This window comes from Schistocerca piceifrons, chromosome 2 (genome assembly GCF_021461385.2).
Source record: "Schistocerca piceifrons isolate TAMUIC-IGC-003096 chromosome 2, iqSchPice1.1, whole genome shotgun sequence".
NCBI lineage: Eukaryota > Metazoa > Arthropoda > Insecta > Orthoptera > Acrididae > Schistocerca > Schistocerca piceifrons.
The window spans coordinates 798,001,841-798,018,902 of record NC_060139.1 but is presented as its reverse complement, the minus strand read 5'-3'; the positions used below and the strand labels follow the sequence as shown (position 1 = coordinate 798,018,902).

The following is a 17,062-nucleotide window of genomic DNA, read 5'->3' as shown; positions in this document are numbered from 1 at the left end:
AGTGACCTCCCTAACACACACTTCAGATCACACCTTCATCCCATTTTCCCCTTCTTAAATCGTCAATGTTGCAAATGCCCTCCAACATTGGAATAGCACCCATCTTAGTACGTAATGGGGAAATCCTGCCTGTAGCTCAGCTGCAGGTGATCTATGATCTGATAAGTTGTCAGGGAGCCTTGGCAATACTGACTATGTAAGGGGCGAGGGGGTGGGGGGGTGGGGGGGGATCGGGCTGAAGTTGTAAATTGACGTTTGTTTAGGGATAGCACTGGACTAGTGTATTCTGTGCAGCTGTAGTACCCACAGTGCTACGGTGTGTAGTGGTTAGCACATCTGCCTAGTAAGCAGGAGACCTGGGTTCGATTCCCAGCCGTGGCACAAAATTTAATTCATTGCTTCAGGTTCTGTCCTTATCGAACATAAGTTGAGACTCGTATGTCTCCAGGAAAATGAAATTCCATCATGTCTTCTTCCAGTATTAGCCATTCCCGCGTGGCCGTTTTGAATTTTCTGAGAGTCTCATTTACGACGTCTAAGTGCGCCACTCCGCCGTGTGTCCGCAGGTCAAACAAGCTGAAACCGTTCTGGCTGTCGATCACGGAGAAGGAGTCGCTTCCGGTGCTGGACTTCCTGTCGGCGGCGCTGATGTCGGCCGAGTACGAGCGCGCGCTGGCGCGGGCGCTGGCGATGTCGGAGTGCCGCGTCGTGCCCTTCTTCGGCGCCTTCCTGCGCGAGCTGCGGGACATCCTGGCGGGCAGCCCCAGCCTCGTGGTGCTGGCGCCGCCCCCGCACTCGCCCTCGCCGGCGGCGGGCCCTGCGGCGGCGGCGGCGGCGGAGGCGGCGGAGGCGCAGCTCGAGGTGAGGCGGCGGCGCGGGGCGCGCGCGCGCTCCTCGGCCCCCAGCCACAGCCGCAGCGGCGGCCGCGGCCGCGCCCGGCGCGCAGTGGTAAGCCATCCCTCCGCCCCCACTCACGCCGACACTCGCGCTCCGCCCCCGCACCCGCCTCTGGCGACGTGGCCTGGCCGCTGTCTCTGCGCCGCGCCGTCCGCTCGCTCGTCACCTCCACCTTCAGGTTCTTCTCGTTCTGACCGCGACCCGACACCCGCGCTGTCATCATCCCCATCTGCACTCGTTACGTCAGCCCTACGGACCTTCCTTTTTCCTCTCTACTATTCCAATGTGTCTTAACTGAACTGTTCTACGATTTTCCGGAACGAATCATTTTGCCTCTGGTGTGGTTTCTGTAAGTAATGCACTTATCGATCTACATTGTCTGGTGCAAAGTATCTGAACGTCTATTAGTGGACATTAATATGAGTTGTGTCCACCTTTCGCCCTCATGACGGTTTGAAATGTGTTGGTGACACTTTCTGTGAAGTGTCTGAATGTCTGTGGAGGAATTGCAGCCCATTCTTCCTACGGAGCCCAAACCACAGGTAGTAGAGATCTCATCGTAAAGGTGTTCCATCTGGTTCAGATCTGGACACAGGGCAGCCTCGGCCACTTCAGGAATGTTATTTTCCACAAACCGTTGCCTCAAAGATGTTGTTTTATGACAGGGTGCATTATCATCCTCATACAATCACCGTCTCCGAAACATTCCTTAACTGTATGCAAAACGTAATGATGTAAAATGTATTCATATTCTTCTGCAAAAGCGCTCTAAGGGGACCACACCCTAACTTCGAAAAATACCCACATTTCATGACACCACATCCTCCATACTTCACTGTTGACGCTACACATGGTAGCAGGTAATATTCTCCAGACATTCGCGAAAACCAAACCCTCAGGCTGCCAAAGCGTGTAGCCTGCCCGCCTTCCTAGCTGAAGGGTCAGCCCATCTGACTACCATGCAGTGGGCCTGGGTTCGATTTCCTGCCGTATCTGAGACTGGGTGTTTTATTGTCCTCGTCACCTTTACATCATCATCCACATGCAAGTCATCCAGTGACTTGCAACTCAGCGGCCGAATTTCTGCATTTGGGACCCCCGGCCACCAACGCGGTACGATCATTTCATTTCAGTGTATAGAGTGACTCGTCACTCTACCAGTCATCCACTATTCAGTGGCTTCGCTCTTTATACCACCTCAAGCGTCACTCAGCATTGACTACAGCTGCTCGACCACTCTGTACCCTTCTTTTAGCTCTCTACACGCCTCATCGTCCTGCCTGGACTGCTAGCAACGGTTTGGAACTTACGAGTGATTCCTTCCACTAACTTCATGCGATCTTCCAACTTCCATAATGCTCGACGCCAATGTCTGTCAGTACATGGGGTCTGACTGGTTTGGTTTCGTGCTTCCACTTCAGAATCACATCACCAACGATCGTCCCGGGCGGCTTCGGAAGGATCGAAAAATCCCTGATGAATTTGTTACTCATGTCACATCCAAAGTCTAGTCCATGGTCGACGGTATTGAGCCCTCCTGGCCAACCCACTCTGGTGTTACTGTTTCTGTAATGGCAACACACTACCCCCCCACCCCCCACCCCCTCCTTTTATATTCGTGTATCCATCTCTTGCGACATATAGTGGTCAGTTCTTCATTACACAAGGATATCCGAAGACTTTTGATCAGGTAGTGTACCCAAGCACGTCTCACGATCCACCCATACAGATTCATTTCTACCAGTACTACCTTCCATTTTTCAAATTTCACACGTTTTGCTAAGCAGATGTCCGATTTCGCATCTCCGTCGACAGCTTCCTATTAAAAGAGTTACCTTCCCATAACTTGTAGACAAGTTGAAATTTATAAGGCGCAATCAAAAAGAAACGAGCTGAGGGCTTTAAAAAGAAAAGCGCTGAATGAATAGTAATGTCGTTCCCTGCGGAGGAAGATGCGGTCCCTATAAGAACATGTCTGTCCCAGATTCGCCGCTATAGGGACATGGGAGCACACCCACGTGGCAATAGAGCAAACAGTCGTGTGCGTCGACCGTCCACTACACTCGGTCGTGCAGAAAAGAGTTAAGTGGAGGCTTCAAAAGAAGGAAAAGGGGGTTATTGAGTTGCCTAACAGCGTAAGGAGTGCGGGGAACCGAAATTCATCAAGGAATGGCACCAGTGTACGGAGAACACATCATGTCCGTTGCTAAAGTCAAGGGGTGGCACAAGCGATTCAGGGAAGGACGGATGTCGTTGGCCAGTGATTTATGGTCTGGAACGATACACCGCATTACTAATGGCACGGTCCAGCAGGTGGATGGCCAAATTATTCGAGAGCGACGAGTTAAAGTACAGCCATTGTAGCAGAAATCGGATTAAGAGTCGAAAGTACTTAAGAATAGTTTCAAATTTCGAAAAAAAGCGTCCAAAGGATGCCTCAAAGTATTTAACCAGCACAGAAAGTATGTCGAATGGAAGTCTATCTCCAACATCAACGGTGCTATGCCAGGAAAGGGGATGAGCTCCTGTCACGCATGGTACCCAGAGACGAGACACAGTACCATCACTGAGAACCAGAGATAAAACGACGATGTCTCCAGTAGAAGCGTGCAGCATCTACGTCATCCAAAAAACTGAAGTGCGGGAAAGATTAAGCAAGCCTTTTTCTTCGACCACCCTTCGCAAAGAGATCAAATTGAAACGACCAAGGCAAACCACCAGCTCCACGACAGAGCGAGATCGCATACAACAAACACAGTCAAGGAGCTCATGCATAGATTCAAACGAGAAGTCCTCAGTTATCCTCCATACAGTCTGCACCTGTCCTCCTGCGATTATGCCATTGCGGATGAGTTACAGATGGCTCTGAGAGGAAACAATTCACCACAGACAAGGAAGTGGAGCAGAAGGTTCGTAACTGGTCCACGAAGCAACCACAAGAATTTTACCTGACGGTAATTTACGGCCATGTGTCACAGTGAGACAAGTGCATCAACAGTGCTCGGCAATACTTTTGAAATAAAGGTTCAAGTACAGTTTACAGGGCACCAGCTCGTTCCTTTAATCTCCCTGATATAATTTACTAGTCTGAGCTTTAATCCGATATTGGAGATGCTGTAGATCAAACTCGGATGTGTCGAGAGAACCAAAGTGAAGTTCGCCCATGCAGGAGACTGTTTATAAAATTGTTTTCAGCGAATTCTTGAGCACTGTTCGTCGTCCTGAAAAATTTTCGAGCTGAATTGAGAGCAATAGGGAAGATTCAAAGAAGAAATGTGCGCTTCGTAACGGGTAGTACAGTCAGCACAAGAGTATCAACAAACTCCTGTGAAAGATGCCTTAATGCATAATGACCTACTTTCAAACCTCCGAGAGCCCAAGTTCAACGTATCAAGAAAAATGTTATTTATTACAAATAGTCAGTTGAAGGCCACACACTTGTGAGGACGAGGGAAGTCAAAGATGAAAGAAGAGGCGTCAGTAGGTGGTCCAACATAGAACACTGTTAAGCGGTCCACAGATGTCTTAAAGAAAATGATGAGTCAAAATTGAGAGGAAGAGAAATGAAAAGTAGAATAAATAGTGCATAAGGACTATGAGGAATACAGGGAAGGATATAGGGAAAACGAGAGAGAGAGAGAAAACGACGATAAAACAGTAAGAAAAGAAGGAAAGAAAGCAAAAGAAAAAAACGGTGAAAAGAGAGAGTAAATAGTTGAATAAACATGGAAATGCTACCAATTAAAACACTAAAACACTAAATTCATGAACGGGGGGAGGGATGGGGGAAATCGTTAACTGATGTTGAGTCCAAGAGGGTAGAAACAGAGAAGAAAAAAGAGAAAAGGTAGGGTAAGAATACTACTCGGAGTACCTGGAGAAGGGTATTACTGTCTCCGTAATATAATGTGCAAAAATGGAACCGTAACTCGGTTGGAACTCCGAAAACAAAACTTCAACTATTACTTTGCCTTACCACTATACCACTTATCACAGAGATAAATGATAAAAAAATATGACAAAATGAAGACAAATGCTACAGTTTTTTAAAAACACTACCCTCTGAATAACATGGATAAATTTCTGGTGCTAAATGCTACGTAACGATGGTATGTTAGTCTCCCTGAGTGTAGCCTTGCCAGCTCTCGCTGTGTCTCGGACCTCAATGCAAAAAACAGACTGCGGTCCAGCTACGAACCTCGTTAAGAAAAAAAAATCTCAAAATATAGATAAGACTATTTTATTCATTTCGTTTGCCACAGCTGTTACTTATCGTATGAAGGATATACCTACAACCATCACAGCTACTACAGAAATTGTTCTGCATTTCTTGCTACTATTTTGTATCTCCGGCGGTGAATCACATAAGATCAACTACATTGGAAGATTGCTTAAGAATTCTGGAATATTTGGTAGTGGAAACATAGACTAAACGTCAAACCTAAAGGCACGTCAAATAAAAAGCTGTGAGACCTTTTCTGTACGGAGCAAAGACGTGGGCAAGAAGCTAGCTGTAGCTCGAATGAAGATGCTTAGATAGATGTATAGAGCAACTAGAATGAGAAAGTCCGAGGAAGTATAAGGTTTCTGAGGAGTCAAAAACAGTCCATAAACGGGAAGAGGAAGACCAAAGCAGAAGCAGAGTGACTTTCCTCGAAAAGACCGGAAGGAAAAATAACTGATATCACAGCCTGAAATCACAATTAGTCATGGAAATAAAACAAAAAGAATTTTATTGGCAGTTGTTCTGGTGATAATTATGATTTTCATATAAATATAAACAAATATTGCTACAGTGACTTTATACACAGTATGTCTTATTCGTTCGTTCTAAAAATAGTCATTATGGATGGGCCACTAGCTCTATTGGACATAGTTTAGGGAAAAGGTACTGGCTCTTTTCTTCTCGAAAGGATAAATCCATTATTTAGGTAATGTGAATACAGAAAATCTAAATCGGTTATTTCAAAGGGAGTTTCGATCCCCACTCCTTCCGAATACGAGTTGTGTTGTAACCAGTGCTCTTTCTGATTTATTCACTCACCATGAGCGATTTTGTCTACCAGAGTCAGTATGCACGTTTAATGTAGTGTAATGTTCTTATTTGTTTGAGAATTACGCAGCCAGACAAAGGGGGGGGGGGGCAGATATCCGCAGCTTTGAAGATTTCGAGTTGATCGTACACGCGGAATGAATATTTCATTCGTCAGTTTGTGTACGCAGTAGTGGAATTTCCTGACAGATTAAGATTGTCTTTCAAGGCGAGATTCGACCACGGCATTTTACTTTTCGCGGACTGTGCTCTTCCTACTGAGATATCCAGACGCTGCCCGCGACCTTCTTTCGCATCTTCCTCCGTCTTTCCAGTTTCTCCGAGAATTCTCCTGCACATTTTTCTTTATTAATACTTCCTATTTTAGAAGTGTGTGTGCTTCCTCTTCACTTTTCCAAATAATTGACCTCATTGCAGTCCTACAGAACAAATGCCATTGCATTATTATTCTAATAACATTTAGAAAATTTTCCACTGTTGTGTCAAAACGTTATTTTGTACAGTCGTTAATATTATTGAGGCAATGGGCGTCCCAAACTACTTTAGGAAGCTCCGTGACGAAAACATCAAATTCGTGTGTTATTATCGTGCTTTCCCCACAAAACATGTGGTAGAAACGCTAGAAAGTGCTACACAAATGAGATGAGTATTTCGAGCGCACGCAGAGACAGCAGCTGTGGCTTTCGAGCGGAGCATACTTAAAATATGTGTTGTATAACAAACAGTAGAGTATTAACGTTTTATAAAACTCTTTGAACTGGTGGATAGAATAGCATTAAATAGTACTAACATTAACTCTGTTTCACTTTGTTATAAGGAATGTGTCTCCTTTAGAGACATGGTTCGAGAATATTAATGACTTTTATCATCTTTTGTACAAGGAATCAAAATGATTATGTGGTAGCATACTAAAATTGTGTGCTTTATGGAACGTCTGACTTGTTGTAGTGCATAACTCAGAGCATGTAGAGAGGATTACGTATTCAGAGTGTTTCATCTAGAACAAATTTCGACCACACAAGGTCTATTTTCATAGTCTCAAGAACATTACTATCAATCTCTTTTAAAGCAAGTCATCGTGGTCGTGCATGCATCAGATTTCACCCTGCACTAAAAAAAATTTATTTCGTAGTTTTTCTTCAAATAGCAATACACACTGGAGTTAACAGCAAAAATGTGTACAGGAACCATTTTCCATTGTACGAAAAATCACAGATTCTCTGGAGTTAACAGCAAAAATGTGTACAGGAACCATTTTCCATTGTACGAAAAATCACAGACTCAATGTGCAGTCAGCTATACAGGGCTGTTGATAAACGTCTCCATGGTTTCAGAAGCAGACCTCGCAGAAACTACAAGACATACAGTGAACTGACACTTATCGGCGGAGAGATCATCTTTCTGAGTTTTGATTCCTAATATTCCCCATGACGTGGTTGCACTAAGACTGTCAGAACATGTAGGCAAGTAATCCGCTCTGTATTGTCACGTCGAATCAGTTCGCGCCTGGAGACAGGCAATACCAATGAAGAGATTTCCACAGAGGGCTACTGTCGAGCTCTCTCGAGCATTTCGTGTTAACGACTGCAAGGAATCGAAGGCACATATTGATATTCAGAGCGTCACAAACGGTGCCTATATTGCCCACCTCTAATTTGAGTTAACAACTTTCCGCTGAAATGTATATTTTATGTTTGTCTAATACACGGTCCTGTCACATTAATATGACCACTTGACAAAAGCCTGAATACCCACTTATTGCAGCGCAGAAGTAAAGAAAAGGAGTCATTGAGGGTCTGGAAGGCACCGACAGTGCTGTGGAGCTATGCCGATACCGGTGCCGATACCCAGCTGTGATAGGTTTCACGGTTGAGGATCCATGGGGCAAACAGCCCCATAGAAGTGGTCCTACAGACTCTTGATTTGATTTAAATCTGTGGGATTTGATGGGCAGAGAAGTAGGGTAAACTCACCCTGGTGCTCTTCGAACCAGACACGTACGCTGCGAGTGAGTGACACGGTGCATTGTTCAGCTGATAGATGCCATCGTGTTGAGGAAAAATAAACTGCATGTAGGGGTAGACATGGTCCCTAACGATAGATGCTTACTTTTGTTTGTCCATTGTGCCTTCCAGAGTGACGAGTTCACCCGAGGAATGCCACGAAAACATTCCCCAGACCGTAACACTCTCTTCACTGGACTGGACACTTCCCAAGTTTGTTGCAGAGCCGTATAAGCCAAAGGCCATCTTTCCGATGGAGCATAAAACGTATTTAGTTTGAAAAGGCCACCTGTCGCTACTCGGTGGACGTTCAGCTGCGGCACTGTCGTGCATATTCCAGCCTTCGTCGCCGGTGAATGGCAGCAAGCTTGTGCCCACGAACGATACGCCTGCTATGGAGGCCCATACATAGCAGCGTTCGCTGAACAGTCGTTGAGAAGACATTGTTGGCAATTCCTTGATTCATCTGGGCGTCGGTTGCTCAACAATTGCACATCTGCTATACTTTAACCATGGCGGCTTGCGAAAAGTTTCCAACATTAGCCTTTCGGAAATGGCTCCACGCCTGGCGCGAAAGCCTATGGTCGTGTCCTTTTGAACGTCAGATGAATCGCTCCTTTTCCACATAGTGGCAACGACTGCACTGTTTTTCGCGTCCCCCCGCTCCCCCCGGTACGTTTTACCTACTCTCCAGTGCTAGTGCTGCCAACTGCCGTCAGTGAGTGGTTATTGCACGTTGACGTCGAACATAGACGGTTGTCAGATTAATGTAACGACCGTGTAATTTCTTCACAATTATCTCCTGAAACGGTTGTCAGATTAATGTAACGACCGTGTAATTTCTTCACAATTATCTCCTGAATACACGGTCTCCTGAAACTGTATATGGGAATGGGCTGGCTCTGAGCACTATGGGACTCACCTGCTGAAGTCATAAGTCCCCTACAACTTAGAACTACTTAAACCTGACTAACCTAAGGACATCACACACATCCATGCCCGAGGCAGGATTCGAATCTGCGACCGTAGCGGTCGCCCGGTTCCAGACTGTAGCGCCTAGAACCGCTCGGCCACTTCGGCCGGCTATGTGAATGGGTTTCGTGGTACTAGGACTTCTTCATAGGGCACGACATGAAGCAAACGACATTAGGTAGCCCTAGTCAAAGACAGGGCGGTTTTATCAGTTTCTAAGGATAGACAGGGACTCATTTTTGCAGTTTAGGGACTACTGACTTGAAACGGGCTTGTTTAGACCTAATCTTATGCAGTCTGTGAAGAAGCTCAGTTTAAAACCATAATCCGAAAAAGGCCTTCGCTGATCACCCTCGTCGTAAAGAAGTCTTGAATCTGTGAGAGGGCTACGCACCTACATTTATTTCGTACGGACCGGTTTCTTTGAACTGTTATTTCTTTTTGACTGTTCGATGCGATCTGCTTATTTTCTGTCACCTTTTCCAAAGAATTCCGAAAGCTGCTTGGATAAAGTTTGAATAATCGTTTATGTAAAACACCATTACTTTGTAGGAGAAAAATTCTTATTGGCCACTGTTTATGAAAATCTTGCGGATTCTTTGTGATACTAATTCGACACGGTAGACTATGTGACATGAGGGACCTGACTGTCAAAAACAAAGTATCTCATTTTCCAGAGATTTGGTAATATGAAAACAATTGTTTCTGGTTGTGCCCAGAAATGAAGAATATATTGTTAAATTAGATTCTGTGGCTTCAAGCAAACGATGCATATACAGGAATGGGAGTCCCAGAAATCTTCTGACTAAAGTAATGGAAGTGGAACACCACAGCCGTATTTTCAAGGTATTTATTATTCAGACGACTAGTTTCAATGCTACATTTGCGTCATCTTCAGGTCCCGCTATAAGCCAAATAAAAATAAAACATAGGCGGTTTATAAACACTCTCACACGTTGAGAAGTGTGTAATACTTCCCATTCAAAAGAAAATGGCCTACTAAATCATAAGTTTAATAAATCACAGTTGAGAAATGCTGACAATAATTATGCACTGAAGAATGGAAAAACTGATAGAAGCCACCCTAGAGAAGATTATTTTAGTTTGTTTTCGAGAGGAATTAAACACGGGAGGCAGTACTGACACTACCACTTCGTATGGAATACAAGTTGAAAAAAAAAGAAACACATTTATAGAAGTCTAGATTTAGACAAATATTTTGACAATCTTCATTGGAATACATTCTCTGAAATTCTTAAGACAGCAGGGATTAAGTACAGTGAACAAGGAGAAATTTGGATAGATATTTTTCAGGGATAGGAAAATAGAAACTTCTGTCAGAGACGGCAAAGGATTTGCAAAACTAGGTAAACGGAGTGGACAGTATCTTGAAGAAAGGTTATAAAATGAATATCAACAAAAGTAAAATACGGATAATCGAATATAGTCGAATTAAATCAGGCGAAGATGTGGTAATAATATTAGGAAATGAGACTCTAAAAACAGTAGGTGAGTTTCCGAATTTGGGCAGCAAAATAACTGACGACGACCGAAGTACAGAGGGTATAAAACGCAATAGCAGGAACAATCTTTCTGAAAAGGAGAAATTTGTTAACACAGAACAGAAATTTTAATATTACAAAGTCTATTTTTACCAGTATTTTTCTGGAGTGTAGCTTTGGAGGGAAGTGAAAAGTGAACGATGAACGGTTCAGACAACAAGTGAACGAAGCTTCAGTGGTGCTACAGGAGAATGCTGAAGAATAGACCGGTGGACCTGAAAACTAATAACAATGTACTGAATCAAATTGCGACAGACAGAAATGTATGTCACAAATGGACCAAAACACTGACCCGGTTGAGAGAGCGCAACCCGAGGCCTAAAGAAATTGTGTAGTGACTGCAGGAAGTGTGAGGGATTACCATGGCAGAGGTAGACAAAGGCTTTACTCCATCAAACAGGTTCAAATAGTTGTAGTAGCTATGCAGAGAAGAAGAGGCTTGCGCAGGAGACACTGTGCCAAGAGTTACAAAAAACTAATCTTTAGGCTGAAAATCACAACAACAATGACAAACTGTACTGCATGAATTACTCGTCAGGCATTTTGTACCTAATGAAATATTAATTTCCGGTGGTTGGTTCCTTATCTCAGTATACTCAGCTTACTTTCTGTGTAGTTCTGACGAAAGTCTTGGGACTCCCGGTGTTGATAGGATACTTGAGGAAAATGAGCATACCCCTCAAACTGAATGTCGGAAGCATTATGGAATCAAGTGATCACAAGAAATATTACATACTATTATGTCCAAAAACCTGTTGTGAACGTGAAAGTACGCATTTTGAAAAATGGAGCACAACCATGAAAAACTCTTCTACAGTAACAAAAAGTCTGCTGAAGGATGTGGCTGCCAGATAGTTTTTGGCAGCGACGTGGGATGTTCTAATTAAAATAGTTCGGGTGGTCTGTTGACAGTCGATCCCATTCGTGAGAAACGGCTGGTGTCGGAAATATGGTTCGTATCTCCGAGTATCACAAGTATTTTCCACAGGTTTCATATCTGTAGAATCCATGGGATGAATATCTTCAGCTATGGTAAATACATCTACCAGAGTATCTCGATACGAACGGACATTGTCGACCCTGAAAGCAAGTGTGGACCGACTCTGAGAAGTCACACATGCAGTTGTTGTACCTCATATCTGAGGGTATTGGTATTCCTCTGGCCATCCTTAAGTCCAGGAACGAGGACGCCAACCCTTTTCTGAACTATGCCAGTATGAGAATTGTCTCATTGTACAATGTTCCCGTGATTTAGTGGCTAAAATTTTCCATCCAGGCGAATGTGCGACGAGGTTGATGCTGCAACCCGGAGCGGGTTCCATCTCTAAAGAGCACTTTCTTTCACTTAGTTTTGGTCCATTCTTGATGTTACTGACTACAATAAAAGGACTCGATTCTGTCCTTAAGTAACAGTGGCACACAATACCGGAGGTGTGGCTTACAGACCTACTGCTCTGAGCCTTTGGTATATAGTTTGTGGCCAAAGTGCGGTTCCCGTACGCTCTGAAGACAGTTAACTTGCGTCATGGCCGAATTTCAGTATGTAATTAAGTCTAGATCATACAAGAACCAGAGTATTCAACGGCCTTATCTCGTTGAATACACTGATTCCTCTAAGAGCACCGAATTTAAGAAACGTCAGGCGTGGACAGTGCTTGAGAATGGGTGACCACATGGGTACGGTACCCCACGTCTTGTTGGCTGCTTACTCAGTTTATGGGTATTGATCACTACGATTAAATTCCGAATCTCTCTGCAGTGTCTCATGAAGTGAGGATATGTGTCACTATTGATGGCCGTCCGTTTGACGGGAAGAGACCTTAAATAAGGCAGACTTCTTGGCATTATTCGAGAAGAGTAAGATACGTGCTGGCACCGAGTTTCATCCATCCCTCATCATCGTCCAAAACAAAAATGAAACCGCTCTACAGGGACCCATTACGGTCACCTACACTTTATCAGATACACTTAAACAAACAATTCTCACACTTCACGATGAAAAAATCAGGTCGTGCGCAAAGTACAGGAAAACATTTGTAATTAAGTGGCTGAACCAGCCCTTCGGAGTACCTAACCAACAATGTCTTACGGCTTTTAAGTCCAGATAAACATCTTCTCATACACTAATATCGATCAGCCCTTTTTTGGCGTACGTCGTACATTCCATGTAACTCAGAACTGTCGCAAAAGCTTTCCAGTTGACGGTGTCCTATAACTTTCAGATACTCGCTGAAAACCGTATTGTACCACCATCAATTGCTATGAAGAAACCTTTATTATAACTTCCACTTTCGACTGCCACATATCATTATGAGGCACAGAAATATTCTCAGTCATTGTGAATACAAATATAACGTCAATTCTGCTCCACATAACCTCAAAAACACAAACTGCGCGTTAGATAAGATTTACACATTCTTCAGAAAATGTTGCCTGTCAATAACCTAACAGTAAAACACATCCAATGAAGGATGCTTGTAAAGTGTTACAGCATCATCCCCATAGACTCTTAATTAGGACGTCGTTATGTGTTAGATTCTGATCGTTATGTGTTGGTTTCTGAGGTTCAGTTTAGCCGGCCGCGGTGGCCGAGCGGCTCTAGGCGCTTCAGTCCGGAACCGCGCTGCTGCTAACTGCTACGGCCGCAGGTTCGAATCCTGCCTCGGGCATGGATGTGTGTGATGTCCTCAGGTTAGTTAGGTTTAAGTAGTTCTAAGTCTAGGGGACTGATGACCTCAGATGTTAAGTCCCATAGTGCCTAGAGCCATGTGAACCATTGTGAGGTTCAGTTTGCGTCTTGACGTGATGCAGAGAGGAAGTGAACATCGTATATGTGTCCACACAGACACTGTGAATGAAAAAAATTCCTATACCTGATAGTAATTTGTGACAACCGAAGGAAGCAATTATAAAGGTTTTATTTGGCAGCTTATGGTGGAACAATATGATTTTCGACGTCGTTAAAGACTTGGAATGACACTCTGGTGTACTCAGCTCTGGTCAGATTGTGATTTCTACCTGACTACTTCTGGCGCGAGTGAGTCGTAGTCCAAAAACAGACACTGTGGTGTATACTTCACCAAAGACTACACTATTACCACAACACGACTGAGACATTCCAGATGCAATGCAGTTATTTTCATTACTTATGAAACACACGCCAATGCGATGCTGTAAGTCTTCCACTCCTTTACAGAAACCACTAACTACGTGTGTGCAGAAATCTACTCTGTCATTTAAAGTCATGGCCAATGTGTCATTTCCTCTCCCCCCTATCATGTCCCTTTGGACCACAGCATAGAAGGTGTTGTAAACCATTACACGTGATACATATATGTACTGAAAACCATTTCAGTTTCTGACAGAACTCTTCAGTATAGTCATGTGTCATACACATTATAATTTGCAAATTAATTAATTATGAAGATATACACTTACACAATTATTATACTCATTAAGTAAATTGTCCTGTCGTTTACTTCATTCCTCACTCTCTGTTTTGCCATGTGTACATGTTCATATTCTTAAATCATTAGACACATTATCTTACTGAACCTTCATTATTTCGCTTGGTAACAACATGATCCACAATAAACAGTGAATGGGGCTTATCAGAAAAACTTTTTGCAGAAAAGGATTATAACTGTTTGAATGCTTAAAATTTGTCTTTTTGACATCTCTGTTGCACATGAATATTTTTGATATAACTAGTTTTGATCAACGTCGATCATCTTCAGATTTGTGTAATTGCATAAGTATCCTGTCTTGTCCATGTGGAACTACTCCTAAACAGATCTGAAGACCATTAACTTAGAATAAAACTAGTCACATTAAAACAACAAATGTCCAATGGAGATGGCAAAACAAATGATAAATTTTAAATATGACAACGATTCCTGAATCTCTCATGACGATTATGTAGGCAAAAGTTTTTAACCCTCCCACTGCTAGGACATTTTAGTTTTACTGGGCATCAGTGGGGTCATAAAGACACCAAGCAAGTTACATGAGATATATTGGCAGTATTTTAGTGAACTAACATAAAAATATACATTATATGTGTACAAGGTAACATAAATGTTATGTTCAAGAGAATGACTCCAGTGGTACCGGTACTCAGTGCAAAGAAGGTGAATAAATTTTAATGTATTAGAAGTATAAAACTGAACAAAACATCACTGAATATAATTGGCTCAGGAGGAGAAAGTCATATATTTTGAAAACAATGGGTTTGAAAACCAGGGAGAGTAGATTTACAATGTGCCAATGGCGTCATATTGACCCAAGTGGTACTAGGAATCACACAACAATAGCTGAAGCAAGAACTCTCAAATGAGTACCAAAAATGGGTTTGAAATAATATTTTCATTGTTGCAGGTGTTTCATATAATGGCTGCTCAAAGTAACTATTATCATTCTATTTTCCTAAATTTTACATTCAAGAAACAAGCAAACAATTTAAACTGGGGCATACTGACCCTAGTGGTACTAGGTGCAAAACAACTTGAATAAATTTTAATGTGTTGTAAATATAGAAGTGAATAAAACATCGTTGCATACAATGGGCACAAAGGGAGAAAGTATATATTTTGAAAATAATAGGCTTGAAAACCAGGCAGAGTATATTTTCAGCCTGCTTATGGGGTCATACTGACTGCAGTGGTACTAGGAGGACTAAATGTCGTTTCTCAGGGTAAAACTGTACATAGTTGCAAGATCCTAAAGTAGAAAGAAAAACACTTTTGTTTACATCATTCTATCAGTGGTGATCTAAAAAAAATATCCGAGCTTATACAATACTCATGAGTAACACTAACGAGCTTAAGTCACTGTCCTAAGATAATACTACAGGAAAGTATAACAGTGTGCTGTGAACAATTGACAGAAACCGAAGTACTACCTTTAGAATGCATAAATAATACGCAACAGAGGGAAGTAAGTTAACTGTGCAATGGAGGGGTAGTATGGAATGGAAAAGGGTCATATTTAACAGAGTCTGGCAAGACACTCATTACATAAAGACATACAGTTAGGTTTTACACACATACCTCAACATAAAGTCTTAATTATGTAAAATGTACCATATTTCTAATATGAAACAAAAGTTTTAAATTTGGAATAAGTATTGAATGGTGATAAATTTCAAAAAGTAAACAACCAGTTTATATGGGAAACAAAGATTTTTTCATCTCCTAGCAAGCTCCTTAAACCCCAACTCTCATCACTAGTCGCACTGATTACAGAATAATTAGGAAATACAACTATAACTACTTATCTACGATCAGTCTAACATGACAGTGAAATAGTTTCTACTCAGTCTTAAGCTCTTTGACAGTAAGTTTAATACTAACAGAAAATGCAGATTAGGAAGATTCAAGTACTTGCAATGATTAATGAGAAAGATTTAACAGCTGATGGCATCTAATTTCAGTCAATGTGAAAACATATGAGAAATCTAGGAAGATGCAAACTATTGTTAGAAGTTGGAAACTGATGAGGGATCCTATCATTTCAAGAGGAGAAACAATAATTAAATGTGTCATAAGAAATATCAGTTACATTGAAAAAATGAGATTAATTATTCAGTGGAAAGGATGATACAGGTTAGTTCCATACTTGTAAATAACAGTTATTGTCCATTAATAAGAGAAATGTGAATATAGACTCTTGTGATGAACTGAATGACCAAGTTTGTAAATCTGTCATATACACATCCCATATTCACCAGGAAAACATTTTTTAATAGTGTTAAGAGGATGAATAGACAATCATTTCTTGACATAACAAATCCACTTGAAATTAAGCCACAGGTAATAAAATTACAGAATGTGTCGAATTGTTTTGTGACTTTTGACGCTTATGAGTGAAAATACAGCATAAATGCCAGTTTTCATAAAATTCAGAGCATACTCCAGCAGTGTGGTATTAATAATGTTCATAAGTATCATTTATAGACAGACATATTGATCATTGTTTTACTAATTGAAATTAATAAATGTATTGAAACGAAAAAATATATCGATGGCAATGAAAGTAACAAAGATGCAGTGATATACCTACAATTATAGCAAATTGCTCTCATACACTGAACCTGCAGTGTAATGAATATATCACAGTAATTTAAAATCTGTGCCATACTCATAAATCAAGGTTTGTGTCCCAGTATGGCATGATCTTTCAGTTTTCATCACATATTCATTATATTTGCTGACAGAGACTTCATGAACGTCATTGGAAACAGTTGACATTAGCTTAAACCATGTGTATGCAGCTGTAGCTGTTGTGTAGTATGCATTGTGTTTATTTTGGAGATGTAGCGACTCTGACATTATATTCAAGTCACGCTCTCTTTAAAAACTGAGGTTACTTTTGCAAAATAAATTAATAGGAGCTATCTAGAATATGTGATGCACAAGAGTTATATGTTTGTAATGGGTATCAAGGTTCAATTGCACTAATTGTTCAAGATACAGTACCTCAGTTGATGGATACTTCACAACTGAATAGCCCAGTGGTGTGATAATGAGACTTTAACTCTAAGCAATTACAAGCTATCCAACAGCTAAAGAGAAAGG

The 17,062-nt window shown here is 41.9% G+C and overlaps 1 protein-coding gene and 1 non-coding gene across 2 annotated transcripts in view; both read left to right on the top strand.

The window, feature by feature from the left end:
• Positions 1-17,062, top strand: part of LOC124775864 (1-phosphatidylinositol 4,5-bisphosphate phosphodiesterase epsilon-1-like) — a 447,016-nt gene that overhangs the window by 272,891 nt on the left and 157,063 nt on the right. Inside the window, exon 7 of the mRNA XM_047250697.1 lies at positions 567-861. Within this exon, the coding sequence (XP_047106653.1) occupies positions 567-861 (295 nt within the window). The remainder of the gene's footprint in view (positions 1-566; positions 862-17,062) is intronic.
• Trnat-agu lies at positions 311-381 on the top strand. Its single transcript has one exon. It is a non-coding gene; the product is annotated as a tRNA-Thr (tRNA).